Source organism: Rhinolophus sinicus, linkage group LG09, assembly GCF_036562045.2.
Source record: "Rhinolophus sinicus isolate RSC01 linkage group LG09, ASM3656204v1, whole genome shotgun sequence".
NCBI classification, from domain to species: Eukaryota; Metazoa; Chordata; class Mammalia; order Chiroptera; family Rhinolophidae; genus Rhinolophus; species Rhinolophus sinicus.
In genome coordinates this window covers 51,404,660-51,432,112 of record NC_133758.1, presented here as the reverse complement: position 1 = coordinate 51,432,112, position 27,453 = coordinate 51,404,660, and the positions used below count along the sequence as shown (strand labels likewise).

The following is a 27,453-nucleotide window of genomic DNA, read 5'->3' as shown; positions in this document are numbered from 1 at the left end:
GAATTGTACACCTGAAATCTATGTAATTTTACTAACAATTGTCACCCAAATAAATAAATAAATAAATAAAGAAGATCAAAGTAGAAGATCATGATTCTCCTTCAAGAATTTCATTAATGTAAAGAACAGAGAGGGTTGCTTGTTGGGGAAAACGAGATGGATGGCAATTGATCAAAACTAGAGAAGATTTAAGCACATACGAGGTCTGACAATTAAGTTTGTGAACTTATTGCAACGATGTTGCTAACCTTTTTTGATATCAGAGGGGTTATTCATTATGAATTTGTACCAACTGGACAAACAGTTAACCAAGTTTATTATTTGGAAGCGCTGAAAAAGCTGTGTGAAAAAGTTAGACGACCTGAACTTTTTGCTAACAATTCATGGCTCTTGCATCACGACAATGCACCAGCTCACACAGCTCTGTCTGTGAGGGAGTTTTTAGCCAGTAAACAAATAACTGTATTGGAACACCCTCCCAACTCACCTGATCTAGCCCTCAACGACTTCTTTCTTTGCCCAAAGATAAAGGAAATATTGAGAGGAAGATATTTTGATGACATCCAGGACATCAAGGGTAATACGACCACAGCTCTGATGACCATTCCAGAAAAAGAGTTCCAAAATTGCTTTGAAGGGTGGATTAGGTGCTGGTGTGGGTGCATAGCTTCCCAAGGGGAGCACTTCAAAGGTGACCATAGTGATATCCAGCAATGAGGTATGTAACACTTTTTCTAGGATGAGTTTGCAAACTTAATTGTCCAACCTCATGTAAGTTGGCCAGAGGGGAAAAACAGTACAGAGAGAATTTTAAGATGGAAGCAAAACAGAAAGTTTTGGATGTGCTTAAGTGAGATGGGATCCTTTTCCAAAGGACCAAGAAAGGAGACAATGGGTACAAATCCAGAGAAAACTTGAAGTGAAAGAGAGCAGAGAAAGCTGGCCACTCTGGGGGTCATCCAGGCCCACTCTGGGACACCAGTTTTGGCACTGGGTTCTCAGAAGCGAATTCAGGTCTCCGGCCTTACTGATGCAGGAGCGAGATGTGAGGGCCGGATTCGTGTCTCGTGAAAACCGAAGAATGGAAGCACGGACCAAGAAGACGCAAGAAGTTGCAAAAGAGGATAGTTTATTAAAAACCAAAGAAATATGGCTCTCAAGTGGGAGGGGGTTCCCGAATGGAATGCCCCCTGACTGAGGCAAAATCTTCCCTTGCCTGCTTGGGGAAGGGGGCTGGCACCTTTTAATGGAATTCGTCTATCAGGTTTGTTTTGTTTGCCCATCCTGAAGGGATTAGCAAAATAACTCATTCCTAGCTATCAGATCTGCTCCCGTTTGTCCAGCCAAAAGGGATTTATGAGATCATTTATTAATCTCAAGGCACCGTTACATTTTGTCCTGGAGTGAGTGAGTTACTTCAGAACCTGGAGTTTTAGGATATGGCTGTCTTTTGTTTATTCCACCAGGGACCTTCCTGTCTATCTAGCAACATGCTAACTAACTGTAACCCTAACTGCCATTAGGGAACAGGGGCGATGACTGCTCTGGCTAGCTCAGGCTGAGGACGGGTGTAGCAAGAGACCGGCAGCTAGGGCTTGTCCAGAGGTCTATCTAAGGGTCCCCGGTAGATGAACAAGTCCAGGTGAGGATGTTGTTGTCTTATAGGCCATCGTAGCCAACCAGTGGGTAGTCTGTAAGCTGAGATGCATTGTAGGCAACAGCATGAGGTAATACCTATAATAATGACTGAAAGAAAAATAAGAAAAGTTTTCTTAAGTCCCGTTAAACTGGGAAGCCAGGAAGTAAGGAAGGAAAAATCCAGGCCAAAGAATCTTGGGTTTTTGTTTAATATTGGAAACTTTGTTGAACTTTATCTTTAATTAACTGAATTATTAGAGAGATTGAAACAACATAACCCTTTAAAATTTTGACGTCCTTGATTGTGTTTGAGAAGTAGATGATCTATGGCAGCTCTGTTTTTGAGAGCTGTTTCTCTGACCTTTCTTAACTCTTGTCCCAGGGTATAGATCGCCTGTGACATAGTGTGGAGGGCCTTCGTTATTGAGCAAGCTATTTGACTAATCTCTACATTTAAAGCAATGGCTAAAGGTGGGTGATTCGGTGAAAAGACACGGCAATAATATAAAGTCATCAACAATTTATTCATGTTTTATTATAGGAATGGTGGCAGCGAGGTGGTCTTCTTGCGTTCTCCTCCAGAACTTACCAGAAATTGAACATCTATAACCCATCAAAAGACTTCTGCTCATCACACAGAACAGCTAAGAGACTCCAACGAGGATTACTTGAAGGTGGGCAAACTGGGCGAGCAGGGGAAGAGGGAAGGGAGGGGAGTGTAGATGCAGCCCGGCCACATCCACTGCTGCAGAGACACACGGGGTCCCAGGACAGGACAGAGACCACAAGAACCAGGAGGTGGGCTCTTTCCCTGCGTCCCACAGCTGATCTCTCCTGCTGAGAGAGCAGCATACCCAGGTTTGAGGCAGTAACCTCAGCTGAGACCTCCAGCTGGGCCCTAGATCAGACAAAGGAAGTAAACACCATACCTGGGCTCTTCCCCCCACTCTCCCAATCCTACCTCTGCCCTTTCAGAGACTCAAGCTGGCCCCTGAACTGAAGAGTAGTGTCAGATTACAGAGGAGCAGTAGTGCTCAGGATCTGGGAGGACCCAGCGTGCAGTGCAGCTCTGACCCAGGGAAGAGGCTGGGAAGACTGTGACACTGCTGGGCTGGGAGAGAGAAGACTCCTCCATCCCCAGCCCCCATCTTTTCTGGCCTGCCTAGAGCAAGGCAATTACAACTGCGGAGACACACCCAGGGGTCAGCAGCAGGTGGAAGAGGCAGCTCTGGGCTTTCAGCAGCTCAGAAATCTTGTGCCCTGCACACACACACACACACACACACACACACACACACACACACGGAAGAAGTGCCCTAAGACTCAGGAGACCTTGGCACAGGGATGGCTGTGTTACTCTCCGTGCGCATATGTGCAGGCAAGAGCAGAAGCTGCACTGACTTTGTGAAAACTTTGTAAAAACCATCCAGACCCCTCAGCCCCACTCATCTAGAACTGCAGTCCCAGGGTCACTCTGGGCACCAGGTGACCTGCTCTGCCTGCACAAGACGCAGAGGACTCTGGTACAGCAGAGGACAAGCTGGAGATTACTTGGTGGGCTTAAGCCAAGACTGGCGCTGCTTTTTTTGTTTTTTTTTTTTATTATTATTATTTTTGATATTTTTACCTGTATTGAGTGTGGGTTATCAGTTGTTTTTACATGTGAGAGTATTTGTTTTTTTTCTTTGTTGTTGTTGTGCTTGGTGATTGGCTTTGTTCTGAAATTGCCCTACACCAGGGCCCAGCTTAAGAGGCACAAGATTCAACACACCCCGAGGCCAACTTCAGACCAAACCAGAGTACTACCGGGTTTGACCTACAAGTGACACCCCCAGAGGGAATTCTCTACAGGCACAAGAGCACATAGGGACCAAGCCTCACTTGAGCGGTCAACCCTCACGCAGCAGAACATCCTGCTGTGGGCAGAGCCAAGTCTCACAACTAGTCAGCCTAGGAGTCAATCCCACCTACTGACAAGCCTAAAGCAATTAAAGCTCAACTTTAACAGGAGAATACACACAACACAAGGGTCACCTTTGGAGCACATGCACAGGAGAATAGGGAAGTGGTGCAAGTCAAATATAAAGGACACATACTACATAAGATAACTCACCAAAAACTAAGAACCCTAGGGGATCTACCTAATACATCGAAGCAAACACAGAGAGTCAGCCAGAATGGGGAAGCAAAGAAACATGTCCCAAATAAAAGAACAGAAGAAACCTCCAGAATTGGAACAAAATGAAATAGAGGTACATTTAAAGCAATGATTATAGCAGGTACTATAAAAAGAGATAAGGATACATACTCAGCAGGGCTGAATAAATGTCCATTTCTTATAAAAGAGTTCCCATCAGTGAAGAGCATCCTATCTGGGTTATCTATGGGGTATTTCTTGTAAATCTGTTCTAGCAGCATAGGTTTGTATTAACACTTGTTGGCAGTAATTAGAGCTAGGGCTTAGAGGTCTCCTGACTAAGCTTTTTCCAGAGCCCCCTTTTTTTCAGGTCTCTATTTTATCTTTACAACCAAGCAGGTTTCAGAGGAGCAGTTAAGAAAGAATAAATGGCTAATTAACAAGCTTACCTGCCACGTCAAGAGTCACCTGTAGTTTTGTCCCTGTGATGAGAACAGCTTGGGAGCCACTGGGAGTGTCAGGCCCTTTAGTAAATCTCAGCCATTTGTGGGCAAGGAGTTGGTCCCTACTCCCTTCAGAACAGGGGGACAATCCTGCCTCCAGTGCCCTTTAGTTTTGCACTGAGTGCACGGCTGTTTTGGAGGACTAGGACATTTCTTACTCCAGTGGTCTGGGCTTGCACATCCAGAGTAGGCTCCTTCATCTGGCATTTTTTGTTTTCTGGGGCTGGCGGGGTGATCCTGAGGTGGCCCTGGACTTGGCCTGTCTATTAACTGTAGCTAAAAGTCTGGCCTGTCTTTGGCCTGTTTTTTTTTCCTCATCTTCCCTGTCTTGATTGTAAAAGATGTAGCAAATTCCCTGGCCTTTCTTAGGATCTGTGTCTTTTTATTAAGATGCAACAATGGGTCAGAATTACTATAATATAAGGGCAATAATCTAAGCTTTTTCTTTTTTTTGACAAATTTTGTAACAGGGATAACATGACTTTAACAGTAGGCTTATTTAGAATGTTAGTAGGCGGTTTCCCTTTTACAATGAATCCTACTGCGGGTGGTCCCTGCAGGACTCACAATCAGCATAGCAAAGTAAGGGGGAGGGGTCTGGCTTAAAAATTAGCCACTTGGTTTTAAAAGTGTCATTTTTTTTTTTCCCTCAGTTACCTCAGGTATTCCTGGTTATAGGTGGGTTAGGAGATGGGTGAAGTTCCCTTAAAGCGGAAAGAAATGCCTGAACATATGGAATTTATGACCATTTGTCTTCCCGTCTGCAAAACAGATCTAGCTGTACAATAGTATTATAATTAATATTTCCCTCCGAAGGCCAAGTCTCTCCATCTTTTAACTTATATTTAGGCCAAGCCTCGGAATAAAAGAAGACCAGGTACCGTTTTTGTTTTTAGAGTCTGAGGGTCAATTTGTCCCAATGTTTTAAGATGCAATCCAGGGCGGGTGAAGGCGCGTGTGGGCTGATTGCCCATTATGTGCGGGAGAAGAAAGGAAAAGAGGCGTCCCTCTTACTTTTCATCTCCCAACAACCTTGTCTGGAGTGTCCCCCAGAAGCCTGAGCCACGGAGACTGTGCGACTGGTTCCGAGGCGTTTGAGGAGATGTGGCATGCCAAGGTTAGTTGCACTTACCTGGGCTACCCGACCCGTGTCCCCAGGTAACGCCTGTCCATATCCATGTCCATACCCGTCTGGATGCTTGACGCCAGCCCACAGGCAGATAAAGGCAGTGGCCAACGATGGGGTGTGGAAGGGTATATGGCCTAACTCTGGCCATCTCAAAAACTGATGGCGCAATTGATATAATAGCAGCCTTCTGAATACAGGTGTTTAAGGAGGGAGTATATACTCAAAACTTGTAAGGAAGGTATACGGCCTAGGTGAGAGGGAATGGAAGGAGGCCCTAAAGCCTAATAGGTGAGGGGGGACTGAAAGAGATATCTGAAGCCCCAAAAGTCTTCGGACAAGGCTGCTTCTTCAAGGAAAAGCGAGTCTGGAATATGTCTGTCCACCTTAAAAACTTTGCTTGACAGTGGCTGCAGGTACTCCGGAGGAGGTGACCTCTTTCGGCCTCTCACCCTCGGCTGTTGCTGCTGTGGTGCTGAGCTGGGGGCGGAGTCAGGCAGCAGAGTGGTACAGTGAGATCGCAGAAGAACAAAGGGGATGAAAAATCAAGTTTCCAGAGAGACATTGTGCCGTACAAACACAGACCTCACAGGTGTTTGGGTTTGTCTTCAGCACAAGTCCTAAATGACTTGTCCCAAAACCAGGTCATCCTATCAAAGGTGGATCCCCTGGTGGTATTCAAATGTCCGACCCATGTCCACAGAGGATGGCAAACAAAGGTGGTATAGGAAAGTGAGCAAGAGATTTTAGGGTCCCCTAAAAGGGCTTGCTTACCTCCTGACTGGCTTGCCAAAATATGTTACCTGAGAGTGTTGAGGAGGTCTCATGGGGAAGGGACCCCAGACCGACATCTCAAGAGTTGGGGAGAGATAATGACAGGATGAAGAGAGCAGCATGGTTGGAGGAGACATCCCACTGGCACCCTTGCGGGCAGTTGGGCTGAGAAGGGACATATGAGGCCTGTGGAATTCACCATAGAGCAGCCACGACCAGAGTTCCTCAGTTGCCTACAAAGGCCCACAACCCCAGTCGGGGGGTATTCAGTCTCCTTGCAGAAAGGAAAAAGGCAGTGGAGGGATAGGATAAAATAGCAGTAAGGGGGAGGGAGCCTCTGCCTCACAAGAGAAAATGGTCGGACTGGGGACATTTCCCCAGCTCAGCGCTGGAAGGGATTGATCCCAGCCCTTCAGCAAAGCCTTACCTCTCCATGGCTTAAGAGTGGCAACCACGCTGTTTGCATTTAAGTGGCTGACGGAGGCCCACTATTTGTGTGACAAGAGAAAGAGACAAAAAATGACGAAGGCCCATAAGTGGGCAAGTAGAAAGGTACAGACAATATTTACCTCTCCTTCAATCCCATGAGGAGCCCCCAAATGACGTAGGAGATTTTTCCTGTGAGTGAGTGCCAGGATCTTGTCTTGTGAAACCGAAGAATGGAAGCATGGACCAAGAAGAGGCAAGGAGTTGTAAAAGTGTTGCAGAATCCAAGACCGGAAAGAACCCAAGCAGCACTCAGAGTTAGGAGAGTCAGCTTTATTACACCGGCGGGCTCAGTGGGATCCTTCCCAAAAGACTGAGCCCCTAGCAAGGTTTTGAGCAAGTTTTTATGGGTTGGGGACTTCCTTGAGTTGGGGAAGGGGTAGGTGTCATCTGGTGATTGGCTCAAGGTGTTACTTGGAGGGGGTTATGTGGAAGTGGACTGGGGCTTAGGCTGGGGACTTCTCTCTCCCCATTGGGGCCACCATTTTAGCTCAGTTCCACGTGGCAGGGAACCATTTTAAGGTCAGTTTCTCCATCAAAAGAGGATAGTTTATTAAAAAGCAAAGAAATGTGGCTCCCGAGTGGAAGGGGGTTCCCGAATGGGATGCCCCCTGACTGAGGCAAACGCTCTTACTTTTATACCTTCCCTTGCCTGTTTGGGGAAGGGGGCTGGAGGCTTCTAATTGGATTTATCTATCAGGTTTGTTTTGTTTGCCCATCCTGAAGGGATTAACAAAATAACCCATTCCTATCTATCAGATCTGCTCCCTGTTTGCCCAGCCAAAAGGGATTTATGAGATAATTTATTAACCTCAAGGCACATTTTGTCCTGGAGTGAATGAGTTACTTCAGAACCTGGAGTTTTAGAAAATGGCTCTTTTGTTTATTTCACCAGGGACCTTCCTGTCTGTCTAACAACATGTTAACTAACCTGTCTCACTACAAGGTCAGAATTGCTGGACCCTCATGCAGAAGTTATTTCAAAGAGCCAGTTAGGAATTTCAGTTAGGGCTGAACAATGGTGTCAACATGGAGGTCAGTGATATGGAAAAGATAAATCAAGCTGCCTGAACTGTGGGGTCCAGGAGTGTCACTCCAGCAGTTTGAAATCAGATAATAGTTCACTGAAACCAGCAAATCTAGTTAATAGAGTGATTCAGCTCTGTCAGCCTGAGCTGGTTAACCCTTAGCTCCCCAGCCAACACTTCCTCCTAAGATGAAAGAATGGTAGCATGGGCTGGGCATAAATGGGGATACCCTGCTTACTAACAGTTTAAAACTGAGATAGTCAGTTAAGCTCTCCATTCTCCTTCAATTGTGCATCCTTCTCAGATTGTTTCATGGATAAAATAAGGTAGAATTTGAAAATATTTAGCTCACAGGAAATATTCAGTGAACAAGGATTTCCTTTTCCTCATTTCTTTACATTTATAGTGCTTATTATGATCAGAGTAAGAAAAGATAAAATGGAAGTACTTAGAACAGTGTGGCAAATTGCAAATGTTCAATAAATGCTAATTATCATGACGATTATGCAGCCATTTAAAAGTTTAAAGTACATCTGTATGCTGATATGCATGGAAAGAGTTCCAAAATACTGTATATTGATTGAAAAAAGCCAGAATAAATTGAAGATTGTTGCCAGAGGCAGTTGGAGAGGGGGGATGGAATGGATAAAGGGGGTCAACAGGTGCAAACTTCCAGCTATAAAATAAGTAAGTCCTGGGCATCTAATGTACAGCACGATGACTACAGTTAATAATACTGTATTGTATATTAGAAAGTTACTAAGTAAATCTTAAAAGTTCTCATCACAAGAAAAAAACTTTGCAATTATGTGTGGTGATGGATGTTAACTAAACTTTTTTTTTTTCCTTTTTTTAAGGAGGGTACAGCTCACAGTGGCCCATGTAGGGATCAAACCGGCAACCTTGGTGTTATTGGCACCACGCTCTAACCACTGAGATAACTGGCCACCCTAACTAGACTTATTGTGATGACTGTTTTGCAATATGTACAAATATCAAATCATTATATTGTATGCCTGTATGTCTGAAACTATGTCAAGTATAGCTCAATAAAAAAATTGTTATAAAATTTAATTTAAAAAAGGAGAAAATAATAGTAACTAACATTTTACTTCTGTCTTTCTTACTAGTCCATAGTCTTGGGTCTCTAAACTCCTTGTCTCTGTTTTCTCATCAGTACAATGAAGACAACATTATCTACCTCATAAAGGGAGTTGTGAAAATAAAAAGAGGTAATATAATGTAAACCACCAAGCACAGTACCTGGCATATAGCAAGTTGCTATATTCGCGTTAGCTATTATTGTTTTTGAGCATGTGCTGTGTGCCAGGACCATAAGAAGGGCTTCTGTAGAGTGAAACCCCTACAGCCCACTATTTGTGTGACAGGAAGCAGCGCAAGTGTTGACATCCGTGTAAACAGCGCCCCCTGTGGTTGCCTGGAGCTCCAGGGCAGGCAGACCTCCTTTTCACATGCATGTTCTCATTGTGACAACTTGGGGACAGATGTTTCCAGAATTCAGAATTTTGTTTGAATTTTATTAAAGTAATATAGTACATCTATTACAGAACATCCAGCAAAGTCACCCTTATTTGGGTAAAAAAATGACTATTACATCAGTTCAGATCTCGTTTTACTGCCAAATGAGTTCGTATCAAACTTAGAAAAAAAATCTCTCCACTCACGAAGCTTTTTGGATTCCAGAATTGTGGACAAGTGTGCACATAAATTGTTTTCTGCATTTATATGGGAGGAAACTGAGGCCTAGAGATATTAATCTGTTAAACATTCCACTGCCAATTTCCTATAATATGACATTTGGATATTCCAACTTTCCATTACTATAAATGATACTGGGCAAACACCTTAATATGTGCATATCACTAATTAATTAAACCTGTGCTAGCCAGCTACCACATTATGAGGTCACTCAAGCAACCTATGGAGAGTTCCCACCTGGCAAGGAAATAAGGCCTCCTGCCAACAGCCATGTGAGGGAGTCAGTCAAGGCTTAAGATGCTGCAGCCCCAGCTGACATCACAATTCAACCTATTAGAAACCATGCTTCAGAATCACTCAGCTAAGCCATTCTCAAAATCCTGTCCACACAAACTGTAAAATAATAGGTGTTTATTGTTTTAAGCCACTAAATTTTGGATGAACATGTTATGCAGTAATAGATAACATGTATATTATATATAGTACTGTGGGGACAGAGCCAGGAGAGCACTTTCCAGGTTCCTGACCTCACGTGGAAAGGTGCTGGCTCAGGTAGTAGATGGCCATCAGCTGTGACTAGATGGCGATCGGCTGTAACCAGTTAGCCATTAGCCACTAATATAACTGCCATGGCTATGCTCTCAAGCGCTGATTGCAGCTAGCAAGTCGGGTTGGTTGGTTGGTTGGCAGAGAAGCGGACGCAGATTGCGGCTAGCAAGTGTAGTTAGCAAGCGTGGATAGAGGATTGTGGATCATGTGGATCCTGCTTCCTGTGTCTTGCCTGGCCGCTCGTGAGACGGGTGCAGATAGACCCCTTGTTGGGGTACTGGCGGATGTTTGCTTTTGTGTCTCGACCAGCCCCCAGGGAGAATATAGTGGTATGACTCCCCTATCTATGGCTTCGTTGGTGTTCCTTTTTGGCTTCACCATATCCTATGTTCTTGTGCGGGGAGTGGGAACTGAGTCCCTGCATGACAAGTACATACATATATGTATACATATAATATATGTGTATACACATACACACCCACACACACAAACACATCTACTTAATTCCTAGAAATAGAAAAACACGATTAGTGGGTCATAGGATATGATCTTTTCAAATGTTTTAAGTACCTATTGTCAGACTACTTTCTAGAAAGCTTGTACCAATTTATATGCTGATCAATGTGTATGAGACTGCCCATTTTCAGTATACTGCCAATGCGTGGTGTTACTGTTTGGTTTTTTTAATAAACACTGGAAAGGAGGGGAAAATATAGCTTCATAGTTGTACAAGCAGCCTGTTAAACTACACATTGCTGTAGTGTGTCTTGAAACTTTAGAGAAGACATTCCTGGAGATGGATACTCATGGGATTAGGATGAGGTCTCCCTCCTCTCCTAACCATCAGGCCCTGACAATCCTTACCTAAACAGAAAGTGTTCCCCAAATTGTCATATATAGGTAACCACTCCTTAGTGTTTTCCTACACAATCAGAACACTGGGTCTCTTGGTGATTGTGGGTTTTGTTTTCTTTTTCTTGCTTGATTATGTATATGGAAAGCATATGCTTTCCCAGCACATGCTTTGGGTAGTGTGATTCGAATGCTGAGAATATGACACTGCTTTCCTCCCTCTCCACATCCTTTTCCCCTTGTTCATCTCGGCATCAAATGAAGCTGTCAGAGAAATCATAAGATCCACAAGTGTGTATGACAAAGGATGTGTGTGCTGGTGGGCAGGTGGGAGTAGCTGAAATGATGAAGGAATGGGAATAAGTAACCTCATAAAATGTACTGAGCACATTAAGTTGGTGGTTACACTTATGAAATCCTTCTGGCATATTTAAGAAGTCAGTCTAATCCTTCATTGTTTGTCTCCATATCCTATCTCTGAAAAAAATTAATACAGCAAAATATAAGGACTAATAAAACACTTTGAAAGTACCAAATGCTATCATTTTGTCATATTGGCATCAGGTTTTTCTATCATGAACTAAATAAAAATAACTGATAGTTAAATGCCCTCTGTTTCCCTCCCTGATCCTGTTTACTTCCCTACCTCCCCACCACCATGAAGCTGATGTTTTTCCTTTTACTTCTTCCTCTAGTTTTACAGACATATTGGTAAACAACATACGTTATTGTTTTGTGTTAATTTGCATGCTTTTGTATTTATTCAGCTTGCCTTATTCACTCAGCCGGGGCCACAGCCCTGTTGGTCAGGCTGTGGACTCCACTCATGCATACCACTATGAGAGTGGCTCCCCGAGGAGAGTGCAGTATGGTCACCCTGCACTTCACATTCTGTTTTGAGATATATGTTGATGCATGATAGATCTTGCATTCATTTTAGTTACCCATTGTTTTCATCATGTGGCTATGCCACCTTTTATTTATCGATTTCATTAGAAGACAATGTTGTGCTATTGTACAGTGCCAGTGCACATCTTTATGTCTGTCTTTATATGTACAGGTACACAAGTTTCTCTGAGGAATCACCATTCTTTATTCTGAGGTGACTGTAATTTTTTTAAAAAGTATTCTACTGAACATTATAGTAAGAAAAAGACAAATTTGGTAAAACTTAAAATATTTATTAGTATAAATCAATGTGCGTTAAACCAAAAATAACAGATACAATTGGGCGATGTTGAGACAATGCTTTACTATAGGATACAAGGTGGAAAGGTCGTAATTGCCTGCAGCGGCATCTTCTATATGCGAGAACTGGGTCCAGCCCAGACAGAAGCCCTTTATAAAAACACGAGAAAAAAGAAGTGGTTTACACAACAGAGCACTGACATTGGATCACTGGGTCTGGTTTCAACGATGATGGTTGAAAGAGTAAACTAGATAACAAACAGGTCTGAATACAGCTCAGAGACTTTTCTTTTATAAGCTAGCTCATTATTCAACTTGCTATGAGCATTACAAAGCCATGACAAGTGGAGTCCCTAAAAGGACCTCAATGAGGCATCACATGCCATATTCCTTGATCTTAGAGGAAGTACTTCAGTCATCCAAACCTCCCTCAGAAAATGAATTCAATTCTTATTGGGGCACAGCCCTTTTGTTGGCTAAAGGTTATAGTTTTAAGTCTTCAACCTTTCATAGTCTACAAGGTAACGTCATATTCAGCACCCTAGTGTACCATTTTCAATTATAAAATGGCAAGTCACTTATGTACCTACAAAAAAAGTTTGCATAATTCTACTGCCATCTTATGGCTTTCCACTGGGCAATAATCCCAATGACAACTTACGCCTACATTATATAACACACAGTCATGAGCCAAACTCAGCCAGTGAAATGGATTATATGTTGGCGTAACAAATATGAAAACATATTTACACATATAAACATACCGCACATGAAAGGAGAAAAAAGAGCAAATTTGGGGAAATTATGTGGACGAATCTACATCACATGAAGCTACTAGACATTTGGAGCAACAGTAATTTCCAGGCCTTTACATACTATTACTTGGTTATAGTTCAATTATTAGAACAGCTAGAAAGTAATCTCAAGACAGAATAAAGGAAGATAAGAAAGCCTGGGCAAGGCTCCAACATCTATCTGCAGAAAAGACTGTTTATATGAAGGCTTGTGTGCCCAAGTGCCACCTACTTTCTTCACTCATTGCTCCAAGTAATGATTATTATATATGTTCTCATCTGACTGGCTTGAATAGGGAAGGCAGTACAGAACAAGAAAAGAGTGGCTTCACACCCTCATGTATTTCTGAAATAAAACCATGGGCTTGTTCGTAGTTATCTCTTACATGTGGATAATACCAGACATTTTATGCAGGATGCAACCACCAGAGACCCAGCCCAAAGCTGCGTAACTCCACTGGGATGCATACCAACCTAGCTAGGCAACCTGAAAGGCTGTCTAGAGATGAACCCAGGTTCTCATGGACAGGTGGATGAGGAAAGTTTACAAAATAAGCTTGCATGTCACCTGGGAAGGCCATTTCAATTTTCATCCCAAATTTTTGAACTTTGGAAAGAGTCATGCTAATTGCTTGGCCTGCAAGCAGAATCATGTTAGCAAGTAATGTTGAAAATATGGAGAAAATCCTAAAAACCCCTGCAAAGGCCCTGCCAAGACATCTAAATGCCACTTGCTAACATTTTTTGAGGTACCTGTCTGGGAATGCTCAGAGGCACTCGTGAACCCAAAATAAATGTTTCCAGCCTTCACATTCTAAGATTGTCAAACTACTCTTGCAAGTTGGGTGAAACAGTAAGAACATCAAATTGACAACATAGTCTTAAGTTAAAAAACCTTAATCTGTGATTTCCGCCTGTTTTCTTGATTACTGTCCACATAAAGAACTATAAACTTGGCTTTAGTCTCTCAAGGACTCTTCCTTTTTATCAATGGCAGGATTCAGTGTCTATGTGTCAAGAGCACAGAGGGCACAGCCCTGACAAGACTGTGAAGCGCCAACTCGCACTGAGTTACTCAGAGTTTGAGGTCTGTAATCAGCGCATGGTCTCTCTCCTGGCTTTTACATTGTCGGTTTTCAATAAATGTTTGCAGGCTCTTTAATGTTCATAGCAAAGAAGGTACTGGCTGGACCACTCTGCATGATTAACCATTTCTGAGACCATTCTTTTATAGTTTCTTAGCCACAACAAAAGGCACGGGTCGGAATTTCCTTTAAGAATCACCTCCCAGCATAAGCCACAATAGGAAAACCACTGCTTCTTGATCCCAAGTTTTTATGGAAGTTAGAATAGTAATAAGATTTGAATTCGGAATGGAAATAGCTTTTCTTCCTCTCCATGCCTATTCTCCCTTTACTGCCTTTGGATTCTTATATCTTTATTAACTGAGCAGACAGGGAACTTGAAAAGGAAGGTTTCCTTAAAGCCTATTGTCAGTTAATTGGCATTCCAGAGTTAGACCTGTTGTTAGCCCTAATACCTACCTCCCCAGGTTTGGCATCTTCTCACATCCTTTCTCCAATTTTGCAGTTGGGGGTCTAGAATCTTAAGGTGCTGGTACTTTCCTTGGCTGCTTTTCTGTAACCTGTTATTAATTGCTATTATTAGAAGTTTGCCCTATGATATAGACTCAAATGTCCTCCAGTTAATTCCTCCCCCAAGACATGACACTATCACATATTCTCTTAGTAAAATAATATTCTGTGCATTAAACCTCTCTAAGAGAGTAGGGATTTATTGCCGTGGAAGTGATACATGCCAAGTGGTCTCTGGAATAATATTTACATCCTACATCTGTCATGCTTATACAGTAACTACTTAAACGACTCTTCCAAACTAGACCTCCCAAATCCCAAAATTACATGCAATATTTTTAGTCAGATTTGGCTTGTTTGTTTATAAATGACCAAAACTTAGAAAAATGTTGATCAAGTAAAAGTCAGAGATGTAGACAACAGTTTCTAATACACCTTTTTCCACTTCTATAACAGCTCAAGTCTACAGTTTGAGTGATGGTCCAATTATATTCCACTGAAAGGTAAATTAAATAAAATTAAATTAACCTTTCAGTGAAGGCTGGTTAGGTAACAAAAGCAATGGCACTGAAGAAGTTACTGGAATTTGGCTAGGGAACACAGGAAATCAGAATGGACGCCACTTTAAAATCTCACACAAAATAAGCCAGTAAGATTTTTGTACAAATTGAGAATATTTTTAAGTTTTTAACAAAAACTCAACTATACTTATTACCTAACTCCATTCCCTCCCGTGTGCGTTTCATGCATGAAAGGCGATGTGGTGGATTTTTCCAGAGTTTCCTCAAATCCTTTTCCAAGGACATTTCCTGTCCCATTCCCGGCAGGTCTTCTAGGATGCCAAGCCAGAGTGCTCACTTCTCTCTAATTGAGGTGCCAGGCCACCAAGAACGGAGGTCCTTCAGCAGTGCATGGGGAGGTGGCTCTGGCTTCTTCAAGTACAGTGGGTTGTGGCCCTGGTCAGCAGCACCGACGGCTGGCTTGCGTGGTTTGCTTCCCAAGTTTGATTGCTCCATTGTTACCATTTTCATGGGGGTCTAAGGGTGGGATCTGGCGACCTGGAACAAAAAGGAGACCGAGTTTGAGTTTCTTTTTACCAGTCGACACCACACACAGAGTGTGACTGTGCCTCAACAGCGCCACTCTACGGAAAGCAAAGGGGATTCAGGAGTAACTCTTTTCCTTTCTCTTCTTTCTTTCTTTCCTTGTCGCTCTGCTGAATGAAGTCAAACTCATGTTTAGGAAGTTAAGGAAAAGTAAAATCAGCTTTCTGATAACACAGATTTCCTTAGATTTGGAACCTCTTGCTTCTGAGTAAAAGGGGGAAGTTCTCATCCACCTTCTCAGTATAGACATCAGTCCACGGTTCCTCCCCAGCCTTCCCACAGATGTACCCCACTGCACTGAGCTGCTCCATGGCACCCAGCTTTCAATAATAACAGTGAGTACTCATTTTTTCTGCCTCTTAAAATAGAACTGGATTGGGAATTGTAATCTTCCTCACAGTATCATTTATTAACACTCAGCTCCCCACCCGTCACCCTGCCAATACACTTAGAGCATTAGCTAAAAAGCCCTGAGAGACTCTCTTCACAGAAAACAGTATTTTAATGTCATCCACAAGTAATCTTATTTAATTCTTAAAATTATTCAAGAACCTCTGTAAATAAATACAAAGTAGGAATTTAAAAAGGCAATGGAGGGGGATAGTGAGGTGGTAGCTAAAGGATGTGGGGGTTTCATTTTTAGAGAATAAAGATATTCTAAAACTGACTGTGCTTATGATGGTTGTACGTATCTGTGACTATACTAAAATCCATTGAATTGTACACTTTAAATGGATGAAATGTATGGTACATGAGTTTTAAAAAATGTATTGTTATTGAGATATAATTGACATATATAACATCATGTAAGTTTAAGGTGTACAACCTGTTGATTTCATACATTTATATATTGCAATATGATTATTACTGTAGCCGGAGAGAACACCTCTGTGATGTCACATAATTATCATTTCTTTTTTGTTGTGGGAACAATTAAGATCTAGTCTCTTGGCAACTTTGAAGTTTATAATACAGGACTGTTATCTGTAATCACGTATGTGAGTTTTATCTCAATAAAGTTGTCCTTAAAAAAGGCAATAGAATCTAGAAATCACAAATATTTGTTTAGAAACTCACAATTTTCAAAGTTTTTCACAGGCACAATCCTCACTTAACTCTGTGAAGTTATGGAATGGCCATTATCATCACCACTGTACTTTGCCTCGGAGACCTTAGGTTAGGTCCTGAAGGTCAAATCAGTAATTAGTGGCACAGGTAGTTCTTTGATTATACCCTACATCTTGATTTTTCTGACGGACCCCAAAGCCTGTGTTCTTCCTACTCTATCCCATTAGCTCTCTATGCTATTTTTCTATCCCCCGTGAAAAAGGCATGAAGCTAGGTCTAAAATAAGGATTTTTTTATCAGCTAATTAGCATATCGGTTCACTACATAACCAGCAATTAGAAATGGAAGGGAAATAGTTCTAAAGACTAAGTCCTTTAATGCAAGTGGATGTTACCAAAGGACCATAAAGAGAGTCAAAATGCCCTGATAAAGGTGCATTTCCACAAAGGGCAGAAATAAATAGTTCCTTTCGAGGTATTAATGCACTGTGTAGATTGGGTGGTGTGGCCAATCACCAAAGCTCAAACATAAAAATTAAGGTCATTGGCAATCATACAAAATTCAAAATTGATGGCCCTTCATCTTATTATGGAGCAGATGGGAAAGTTGTAATAATTTCTGCAGCTATTGCTTCACCATTTTATATTGCCAACAAAGCTATACAAAACTTTTGCGGGTCATTCTTGAAAAAGTTAACTCCTAATCCAGAAGCAAATGAGAACGTAGGTATGTGTTTTCCTCTTCTGGACATGCTGTGTTCTTTTATTAATTATAATTAAAAACAAAAAACCCAAAATGCTTCTACTACTTTGTCAGTCTTAAGTTACAAATAGAGGGGAAAGTTCCCAATGACTACCAATACTCTGATTTATTAGGTCAGATCTTGCCAGTCAAGTGTTACTCCTTGAAAGAAAGTGATAAAGTGATGGGTTTTGGAGGGATGATAGTGTCAACTTATATCATTATTTAAGTTACTCAAATTAATATTTCAGGTGCCTCCTGAGTGTGTATAGGGACTTTTGCTTTTGCATCTAAAATATTTTTGGACAAAAATTGTAATTCTGATTAGTGCAAGCTATTGCCCTAGTTAACTAAGATAAGCATTATTTACTAATCAGTATTTTGGGCAATATCAAAATCAGTATCTCTACTAACATCAACTTCAAGCTATTCTTATGCTGTTAACTCTAACTTTAGTTACAAAACAGCATTAGGCTTTTAGCCCTCCTATACATGGCTTATTCTACATGCCTCATGTCATAAGCTTTTTCCTGTGAAAAGTACCCCAAATACAGAAAAAGTGTATACATAAGATATTCATTACAGTCACAGAAGGGTGAAAATCCGAAAACAAGGAACATACAAAAACAAAATGGTAATGCTGGGGCGGCCCCTGTCATCCGCACCCTTCCCTGCTCTCCCCTCCTTCCTCCCTCTTTCCTGCCTCTCACTTCTCTCCTAAGACAGTGTTTGGGATGCAAGATTAAGTAAGACCTCAGTCATGCCTCAAGGAGACTCCCCTCTTACTCATTTTAAACTGTTTTTGAATCAGTTGTTGAATCTGGCTTCTTAGAGTCACCAGGTTCTATTTATCTTCAGAATATTCAAAATCTCATGTATTAGAACAAAATACTTCTAAAAACAGAATCACTAATTTCCTCAGATTTCATTTTGCTCATCTGGTAGAAAGAGTTTTGAAATCTGAAAGTCAGTATTCCAGTTAAGAGAACTCAGTCAAGTTATTTAATATCTCCAAGATTTCCTTTCCTCACCTATAAAAAGAATATGGGAAAGTTAACTTGACAACTACTACACCATACAGATATATGGCTATTACTGAGATGACAAAAACTAATGACAGTGAACAGAGTTACGGTTCTGGGCACAGCTCACATGGAGTTTGCACGGAGAGAAACCCCTGTCTAGTGGCTCACCATGGTCAATACTCAGGGTTCAGTTACTAGGATTGGGACCCACCCTGCCTCAACCTAGGAGGCCTCACACACATTCCAACTTCAAACAATGAGAAGAAAGTAAGTGCTTCCACTTTAAGGCAGAAAGAGAAGAAAGGGTCATAACAATGAGGCAAACACCTTAAAAAGAGAAGGAAGAAACCAGTACTGTGAAAACACAAGAGCTCAGGACCTTGTGGCCTGAGTGATTTGGAACTTATTGAAAGGCTAAATGTACTTAGACAAAAGAATAGTTCTGGAAAGTGGCCATAGTGTTTTGTACCAAGGTTATCACCTTGGAACACTGTTGAATCAGTATTAATTTCACAGGGGATAGAATAGGACAAAATTGTATATACAAACATCTGAAAAGGCTCTGAGCATCGTCTGCATGTTTCCACTCTTACAAAATGTCCTCTGAGTACGCAATCTCCGTAACAAGTCATCCTTGAGTATAAATCTAGGCCAGGGTGTTTATTTTAACAAGGTTTGGATTGTGTAAGATTCTGTTTGGGAAAAGTTAAGACTCTTTTTTGAAGTTCAGTTTTCCTGAAAAGTTGACAGCCTAGAGAAAAAGCAGGTTTTATAAATGATTCCTCAGGAATGCACTATGTGAAAAAACAAAGTCCAAGTCTATAAATTTTATAATGGCTCTAGACTGCAGGCTGTAATGCTTTTACACAACAAAGTAAAACAGAATGCTTAGCTGCTGCTGTTCTTCCTTTGTGTGATGGACCAGCCATTTCCTGCATGAACTTAAAGTCCTCCCTGATCGTTTTGTTGTTTATATTCTTCTCTCCTTTTATTTCAGTTCCAGTATTTACTTGACTCACTATCTTTTATTGCGTGTTAGTGGTGCTGGTAGTTGCTGTGTAACTTCTACTGCTTGATCCTGATTTTCTGAATCGTTCATATTAGTAAATTGACCAAGCTTATTAGGACTTGACAGTATTTACTCTTGATAATGAACTTCAAGCCTCTCCATTTAGAGAGGGAGTCTTTAGGGAACACTGCAGTCGTGGCTCACAATCTTGGAACATTGCCCTAAGAATACAGAATGGGGGCAGGTGGAGACATGCGTGACACTTGAGGTCACTCACTGTTACGTCCTCTTGTTGCTGTAAAGAGGACAATACTGGAATTATTAGATGACCCTGGATAATGGTACAGAGTCTGGACATGAGGAATGAGATAACATTCCATATAGGACCAGAAAAGCTTAGGAGACAAGAAGTGAATTCATTCAGAAGCCTTGCTGAAAGTCCAGTTCAGGGATAATGAGAGCCTTAATTTGGGTGCAGTTGAGGGAAGTAGAAAACAAAGACGGAAAGAGCACTGCAGAAAGACACTTGGCAAATGTGACAACTGATTGCATGTAGAAAGGTGAAGAGAGAAATAAAAAAAAAAACCCTAAAGTTAAATCTCTAGTGAGCTGAAGAAAGGTGATGCACCAACAAAGAGGTAAGTAAGGGGGAAGGTCACCACTAGCTGTTAGTCCGAAATGCCAAATATCTTCAACATGGAGGGCTTGACTGACTCTAAAATCATTAGGCTTTCTTATCATTCAAAGACATCTCCCCACCCTTCCTTTTTCTTTCAAATTAACAGGCTATTTTTTTGGAGCAGTTTTAAGTTTATAGAAAAAAACTGAACATAAAGTACAGAGAATTCCCATCTACTACTCTCCTCACCCTCAATTTCCCTACTAACATCTTGCATTAGTATGGAACATTTATTCCAATTGATGAGCCATTATGGATCATTATTATTAACTAAAGTCCACAATTTACCTTAGGGTTCACTCTTAGTGTTGAACATTCTATGGATTTTGATAAATGTATAATGACATGTAGCTACCATTACAGTATTACACAGAATAGTTTCACTGCCCTAAGTGTCTTCTATGTTCCACCTGTTAATCTCTCTCTCCCCATCTCCAAGCCCTTGGCAACCACTGATCTTACTGTCTCCATAGTTTTGCGTTTTCCAGAATGTCATACAGAAGGAATCCTACAGTATGCAACCTTTTTGGATTGGCTTCTTTCACTTAGTAATGTGCATTTAAGGTTCTTCCATGTCTTTTTTGTGATCTGATAGCACATTTGTTTTTAATCACTGGATAATATTCCATTGCATCTATCTCTTTGATTATCTATTTTAATATTTAAAAATTATAAGACACAAAATAACATAAGCCAGAAAGGAAAAAATTTAACAAACTAGACTTCATCAAAATTAAAAACTTCTCAATTCCTCGAGTCCCGCAAGGGATGGTGGGCAGCGCCCTGCAACTAAAATTGAACACGGCACCTTGAGCTGAGCTGCCGCTGAGCTCCCGGATGGCTCAGTTGGTTGGAGCGTGTCCTCTCAACCACAAGGTTGCCGGTTCGACTCCCGCAAGGGATGGTGGGCTGTGCCCCCTGCAACTAGCAACGGCAACTGGACCTGGAGCTGAGCTGCACCCTCCACAACTAAGACTGAAAGAACAACAACTTGAAGCTGAACAGAACCCTCCACAACTAAGATTGAAAGGACAACAACTTGACTTGGAGAAAAGTCCTGGAAGTGCACACTGTTCCCCAATAAAGTCCTGTTCCCATTTCCCAATAAAATCTTAAAAAAAAAATAAAATTAAAAACTTCTGCTCTTCCAAACTCATTGTCAAGCAAATGAAAAGACAAACCACAGCCTAGAAAAAAAAAAAATTGAAAAACAAACACCTGATAAAGAATATATATCCAAAATACATAAATAATCTTTAGAACTCAACAATAAGAAGACAAACAACTAAATACAAAACCGGTTAAATTTGAACAGACACTTCACCAAAGAAGACACAAGGATTACAACCAAGCAAATGAAAAGACACTTATTAGTCATTAGGATGATGTTCATTAAAACCACAAGCAGACACCACTGTACTCCCATTAGAATGGTTACAATTTTATCAACTGACCATACCAAGTGTTGGCAAGGACATGGAACAATTGGAGCACTGCTACGTTGGTATAGGAACATAAAAGGCTAAAACCACTTTGGAAAACATTTTGGCAGTCTCTTAAAAGTTTAAACATTACCTACCAGATAGGCCAGCCATTCCACCCCTAGGCATTTATGTACCCACACAAAACTTGTACATGAACGCTCATAGCAATCTTACTTGTAATTTCCAAAAGCTAAAAACAACCCAAATGTTAGGTGAATGGATTAACAAATTGTGGCTTATGCATGCAGTGGGAAACCACTTAGCAATAAAATGGAACTCAGCAAAATTTATATTTTAAACTCTGTAGGACAAGTGATCTAATTTCTTGAATAAAGAAACTGCATGAGGGAAATACAGAGAAAGATGGAGGAAACCTATTGCTTAAGAGAGGCTTAAATGACATGTGAGGTATGATCACAAAATACGGTGAATGTTTAAATTTAAAAAAAATTATTACAGTAAAAGACACATTGCCATTAATCAACCTCAAAATACGCCCCCTCGCTTCAAACATACTTATCCCACCGTTCTTGCCACTTTCAGAAGCAGTTCTGGAAGTCCTCTTTTGTGAGTGTCTTTAATTGTGCTGTCATGGCTGCCTCGATATCCTGAATCTATTCAAAACTTTTACCTTTCATGGTCATTTTGACTTTGGGTCAGAGCCAGAAGTTGCACGGTGCCAGACCCGGTGAATAAGGTGGATGAGGACACACCATAATGTTTTCATTTGACAGAAATTGCTGTACCAGAAGTGATGTGTGACAGTGAGCGTTGTCATGATGTAGGGTGAAACCGTTTGCCCATTTCTCTGGCCATTTTCTATGCACATCATTTCTTAAATGCTTGTAAAGACATTCACGAAAGAGGAATTCCAGAACTGCTTCAGAAAGTAATAAGAATGATGGGATAAGTGTGTTTGAAGCAAGGGGGAGTATTTTGATGGGGATTAATGTCAATGTGTCTTTTACTGTAATTTTTTTTATTTAAACGATCATAGTATTTTTTGACATACCTCATATCAACTAATCGCTGTGTATGAAACTTAATTTGCTTACTGATTCCAACAATTGGACTGCAATGTAAAATGAAACCAAAAAAACATTTATGACCATTATGAACTATTTGGAAATCTGAACACTGAATATTTGATATTAATATAATAGCACTAAGATTATTAATGTGATAATGTAATTGTTATTATACTAAAAAAGGTTACATACTGATATTTATGAATGAAATGTCTGGGATTCCTTTCAAAATAATACAGGCAGAAGGGTGTGAGGGAGTGTGAGGTAGAAATGAAACCAGCTTGGTTGGTTATGAGTACATGATGGTTTATTATGTTACTTGGTTTACTGGTGTATATGTTTAAATGTTTCCAGAATAAAGTCTTTTTTTCTAAGTTCCCTGGAATGTCACCACCACGAAACAACCATTGTTAACATTTTAATGTGCATGGATCTTTCCAATCTTTACCCAGAAGCATATATTATTTACTATTATATATTACATGGTTCACAATTTATGAAATCAGGATATACTACAAACCAGTTCAACTTTTGCTTCACATTGAACAATGTACCTTTTTTTATGTCAGCAAATAATAGCTACCTTCATTTGACAGCTGCTACAGTATTATGAAATTTGCAAACGTTTTGTTTTTAAATTTCTTTAATCTGCTCTAAACCAAAAGTAACTACCTAAGGAATTTCAAAAGTACAGTGGACTTAAAATAGCTAACATTCTGTGCAAGAAATGATTACAGAACAAGACATGATTATTGCCTATGAGTCTTAACTTCCTTTCCCTCATATTAACATCCTATTCTAATTTTTCCAAATCAATATGCTTGTACCTCTAATTATATTCACTTTAAAAAAACAAGTATTTCTCACCTAATTCTCAAACTAACAACAAACAAACAATAAACCTAGTTCAACGTCTTCAGGTGTGATTTTCAGAAGAAAGCCTGGTGTTCTTTTCTTTACATTATGCATTCAAGTTCAGTGGAACAGAAGCACAGCTGTCTGGCCGAGGTCCCACCCCAGTCCAGACATTTTTCTGGTGAGCTTGCAGCAGCACCTCTTTTAGCCCTCAGGGAGAGTTAAAAAAGGTATTTGAGTTGAATAATTAAAATCCACAAACCAAAGCTTGTGTTCCTCACACTCCAGAATCCAGCCTGCCAGGCTCAGAATCAATCCAGCCCCAAGAGAACTTGCTCCTGTGCCAATCTTCCTCATTCCAGGAAAGGAAATGCTGGGAGTGCGTCTGTGTCACTTTTCCTTGTTCCCCATTCCCAACCCACTACTCAGTGTTACTGGTTCTATTTCCAAAATTTCTCAAATTCGTGTCCATTTCTTTCTACCCTAGTAATCCTCTCTCCTAGATTATTACAACAGCATCCTAACTGGGTAAACCTTTTCCAAGCTTTCCTCCTCCCAAACATTCTCCAGGGTGATCTTTTGGTCAATGTAAATTGGATAAGCCACATTCATGCTTAAAACACTTGAGTAGCTTCTAGTTGCATTCAAAATATCACCCCCTGCTTCCCATTACAAGGCCAAGCAAGGACAGGGCTCAGTCTCTAAGCTCACCTCCTACTGCTGTCCCTGAGCCCCCACCCCGCAGCCTATCACCTTCCTTTCTCTTCCTTAAATGCATCACACCACTTCCTTCCTCAGGAACTCAGCTCTTGGTGTTCACTCGGCTTGACAGCCCTTCCTGAGCACTTTGGCCAATTGTCCTCTTCTCATTTTTCACGTCCAATTTAAAACCATTTACTTGGGGAGATCTTCTCATTTAATCTAAAGTCCCCACCTGTCACTATCCCCACAGTCCTTGTTCATTTGCTTGGTAGCATTTATTACAATGTGTAATTATACACCTATTTGACCTTGTGCCCACAGCCTGTTTCCCCACTTGACCATCAGTTTGTTTTGTTCCCGGTGCCTAGCATGGCACCTGACCCACAAAAGAGGATATATTTGTTGACTAAATGAAAAAAGAGATACTAGGCCTATTCAACTGGCTGGTACTATGCAAACTTAAGTTCCCATAGAAAAGCGACTACATTTTTTATCTAGAGAACCCTCTGAAATATTATCTCCTGCAATATCATGAAATAAGGTTGAAGGTCCAAATTCGAAACTTTTAATTTGGCACTATCCTATTTACTAGTCTCAGCTTTATGGGGAATAGGACAGAATAAGATCTACTCTCAGAGAACTTAGTCTCACAAGAGAATAGATGTATACCTGAAACACTTGGAGAATCACTTAAACAGAGAATATGTTCAAATGTCAAAATGATACAGGAGAACATAAGTAACCTCATTGGTGAGAGTTGGGGCAGATAAAGACTTCACGGAGGGAAAAGATTTGAATTGGACCTTGAGGGAATTAAGGCTTGTAGGGAAGAAAGGAGGAGCACCACATATAGGGCCCGAGAGAGCAAATGTATGAAGGAAAGAAAAAAGGCAAAGCATGTTGAGGACCAAAGGCTGACATTAGGTCTCTTTACCTTGCCTTTAAAGTTACGATTACAGAGACAGGCAGAGAGAATAGTTTCATAAGGAAGACCATCAGGATTTTTGGTTTTGCTTTTTAACACTGTAATAAGTAAACAGCAGAATATTCTTTGTGTTTTCCTACAGCAATTTAAAAACTCAAATGTATAACAATTTTCTTGGCCAAGAATTCTTCTTATATCTTAACTCAAAGAGGAAACTTTTAATGTTCAATGGTATAAGAACCCAAGAAAGAAAAATGAACAACGCTGGGGGGAAATGCATGGAAGAGAATTAGCCCCAGGCTGTGGGGTAAAGTAGGTCCGAAACTGTGATTTACAAAAGGGTGCCTGGAGGAATGCCAATCCCAGGACAATGCATTATGTGAGGACTGTACACATACCACCCAAAACTGGGCAGCACTTAAATCCTTTCCAGGGTAACTTCAGTCTTTGGAAATAGATAATATTTTGGTAAACAATTTCCAGTTAGAAAATATATTAACTCATGTTCAGAAAACACAGTTGATTCATTTCTGGTTTATGAACACTCTGGGAATGTAAAAGAGAAACATTTATCTCTTCATCCAAGTCAATATGAATTAATTTTATTTAAGCACGCCTTTTTATAAGGGCTTTTATTCTCACTGCTCATTCTTGTTTTTCTATTGCATCTTTTTTCTTGGGCATGTTTGCCTCTGGAACATTGTTTTGGGGAGCATAGGTGTCAGCAATATCTCGTTCTATTTTGAGCTCAGGGAGAACCATGTTTAATACAAGCAGAAATAGGCAAGAGGAGAATAAATGAAATGTCTGCTGCAATATATTTAGGTGTACTGTGTTTTAAGTTAACCCATAATTAGGCTACAACACCCCCTTCTGAAGAAATTCACCTGGAGGAATAAAGAGGCCGGGAAGGCACCAGCACTTATATGACGAAGACAGGTCTTGCTGTGCTGTATATTTACAGGCTTCTTTGCTAAGGCACTTACAACAAAAGTATAATGAAACAGAAACAAACAGATGTTTATTTGACATAGAAGATGAGGTGACACACGTGGTCTACGGCTTCTGTAGGAATTAATTATTTGAAACCATAATCACCCAGGGCTTTAAATAAAACACTTGTTTTTTCTTAAATGAATAGATCACTAGGATCTCAAAGTCCCCATCCCTTTGAGCTGTGAAGACCTCATATGCATGGAGGGATTTATAGTGGTTGGACCAAAGAAATATCTTTCAAGTTAAGATATGAATTCTTACTGCTTAGGTTTGTTTTCTTCTTTGAGGTCCTTATTTAATTTTTTAATTTTAATAATGACTTACATACACCTCAGAAAATCTCCTAGCTTGTGCAGAAACCTCAAGTTGAATTTCAGGTGGTATATGGAACGCTGAGCTTCCTTCACTGAGCACTGCCGTTTGCACTGTCTGCCTTCTAGGGGCTAATGCAGAAGAGAGTTCTAAAAAATACAAGTAGCTGCACAAAGGAAAGGTATGAATGCCACAGTCATCAGGAGCTATCTAGCTTCATTAATTAAAAGCATTAATAAAAAGAATTAATAGCTGTACAATTAGTCTAAACTACCAGAAAGCCAAATGCCAGCACAAAAGAATGAGTCTGATCTAAGGAAATATGAGGTTAATGGAATGAGCTCAAGCCAAACCCTCTCAGATGCCATCCACAGTTACACAGCCACGGAGGGCAGCTGAGCAGTTTCCTCACAGCAGAGCACTACACCCAGGGCCCATTTTTGGGAAGGAGCCAGAGTCTGGGGATATGGGGTTTCCAACATAAAATTACAGTCTTAGCATTCTGGAGCTCAACCACTCAGGTCAGTGAGCTTGGAGAACACCATTCTGTTGAGAGTGTGAAATAACGGCAGGAGAACGAATCCTTCTGAAGGAGGCAGGAAGGGAAGGTGGTGTAGACCCAATGGACAAGGAAGGCCAGGCGATGCAGGGCTTGGCTGTATTCTTTCGTGCATTTCTGTATTGTGCAAGTAACCCAGTCAGAGTTCCCCATCTCCAGTGAATTCTCTGTCAAGCCAAAATAAACAAACAAAACATTCCCTGCTGTGGGTTCTCAGAGTCTGAAGTAATGAACCAAAACCAGTTAAAAGCAAATCAAATCTGTTCTGGGAAGCAACGGCCCCTCTGACTTTGAGAGCACTGCCAACAATGACCTCAGAGAGATCAAACTATCAGTTTTCCTTCTGGAATTCCCTTCTGGAACTGTCTGGAGCCAAGATATTTGAGAATAACTGCCAACTGGTCAGGAGTTCAATTTTTTCTAAGGTGACTACCCCAGGACTTTGAGTCCCAGCACCTCACTAAACACATACCTCTTGCAAAGTCCCCGATTATACTCTGAAGTTGTCTCAGGACAGTTTTCCAAGACAGCTATCAGCAGGTCACTCTCTGAGGGGACCCATCACTACCAGAGAA

General features: G+C 40.9%; 1 protein-coding gene across 4 annotated transcripts in view; it reads right to left on the bottom strand.

Moving 5' to 3' along the window:
* Positions 1-11,972: 11,972 nt before the first annotated feature.
* The window catches only part of RAB31 (RAB31, member RAS oncogene family), a 121,803-nt gene continuing 106,322 nt past the window's right edge, over positions 11,973-27,453 (bottom strand). For 3 of the 4 annotated variants that reach the window (XM_074340376.1, XM_074340375.1, XM_074340374.1), the window contains one exon: positions 15,454-27,045. In XM_074340376.1, the coding sequence (XP_074196477.1) occupies positions 26,837-27,045 (209 nt within the window). In that variant the 3' untranslated portion in view covers positions 15,454-26,836. The other variant, XM_019712606.2, reaches the window with a different exon arrangement.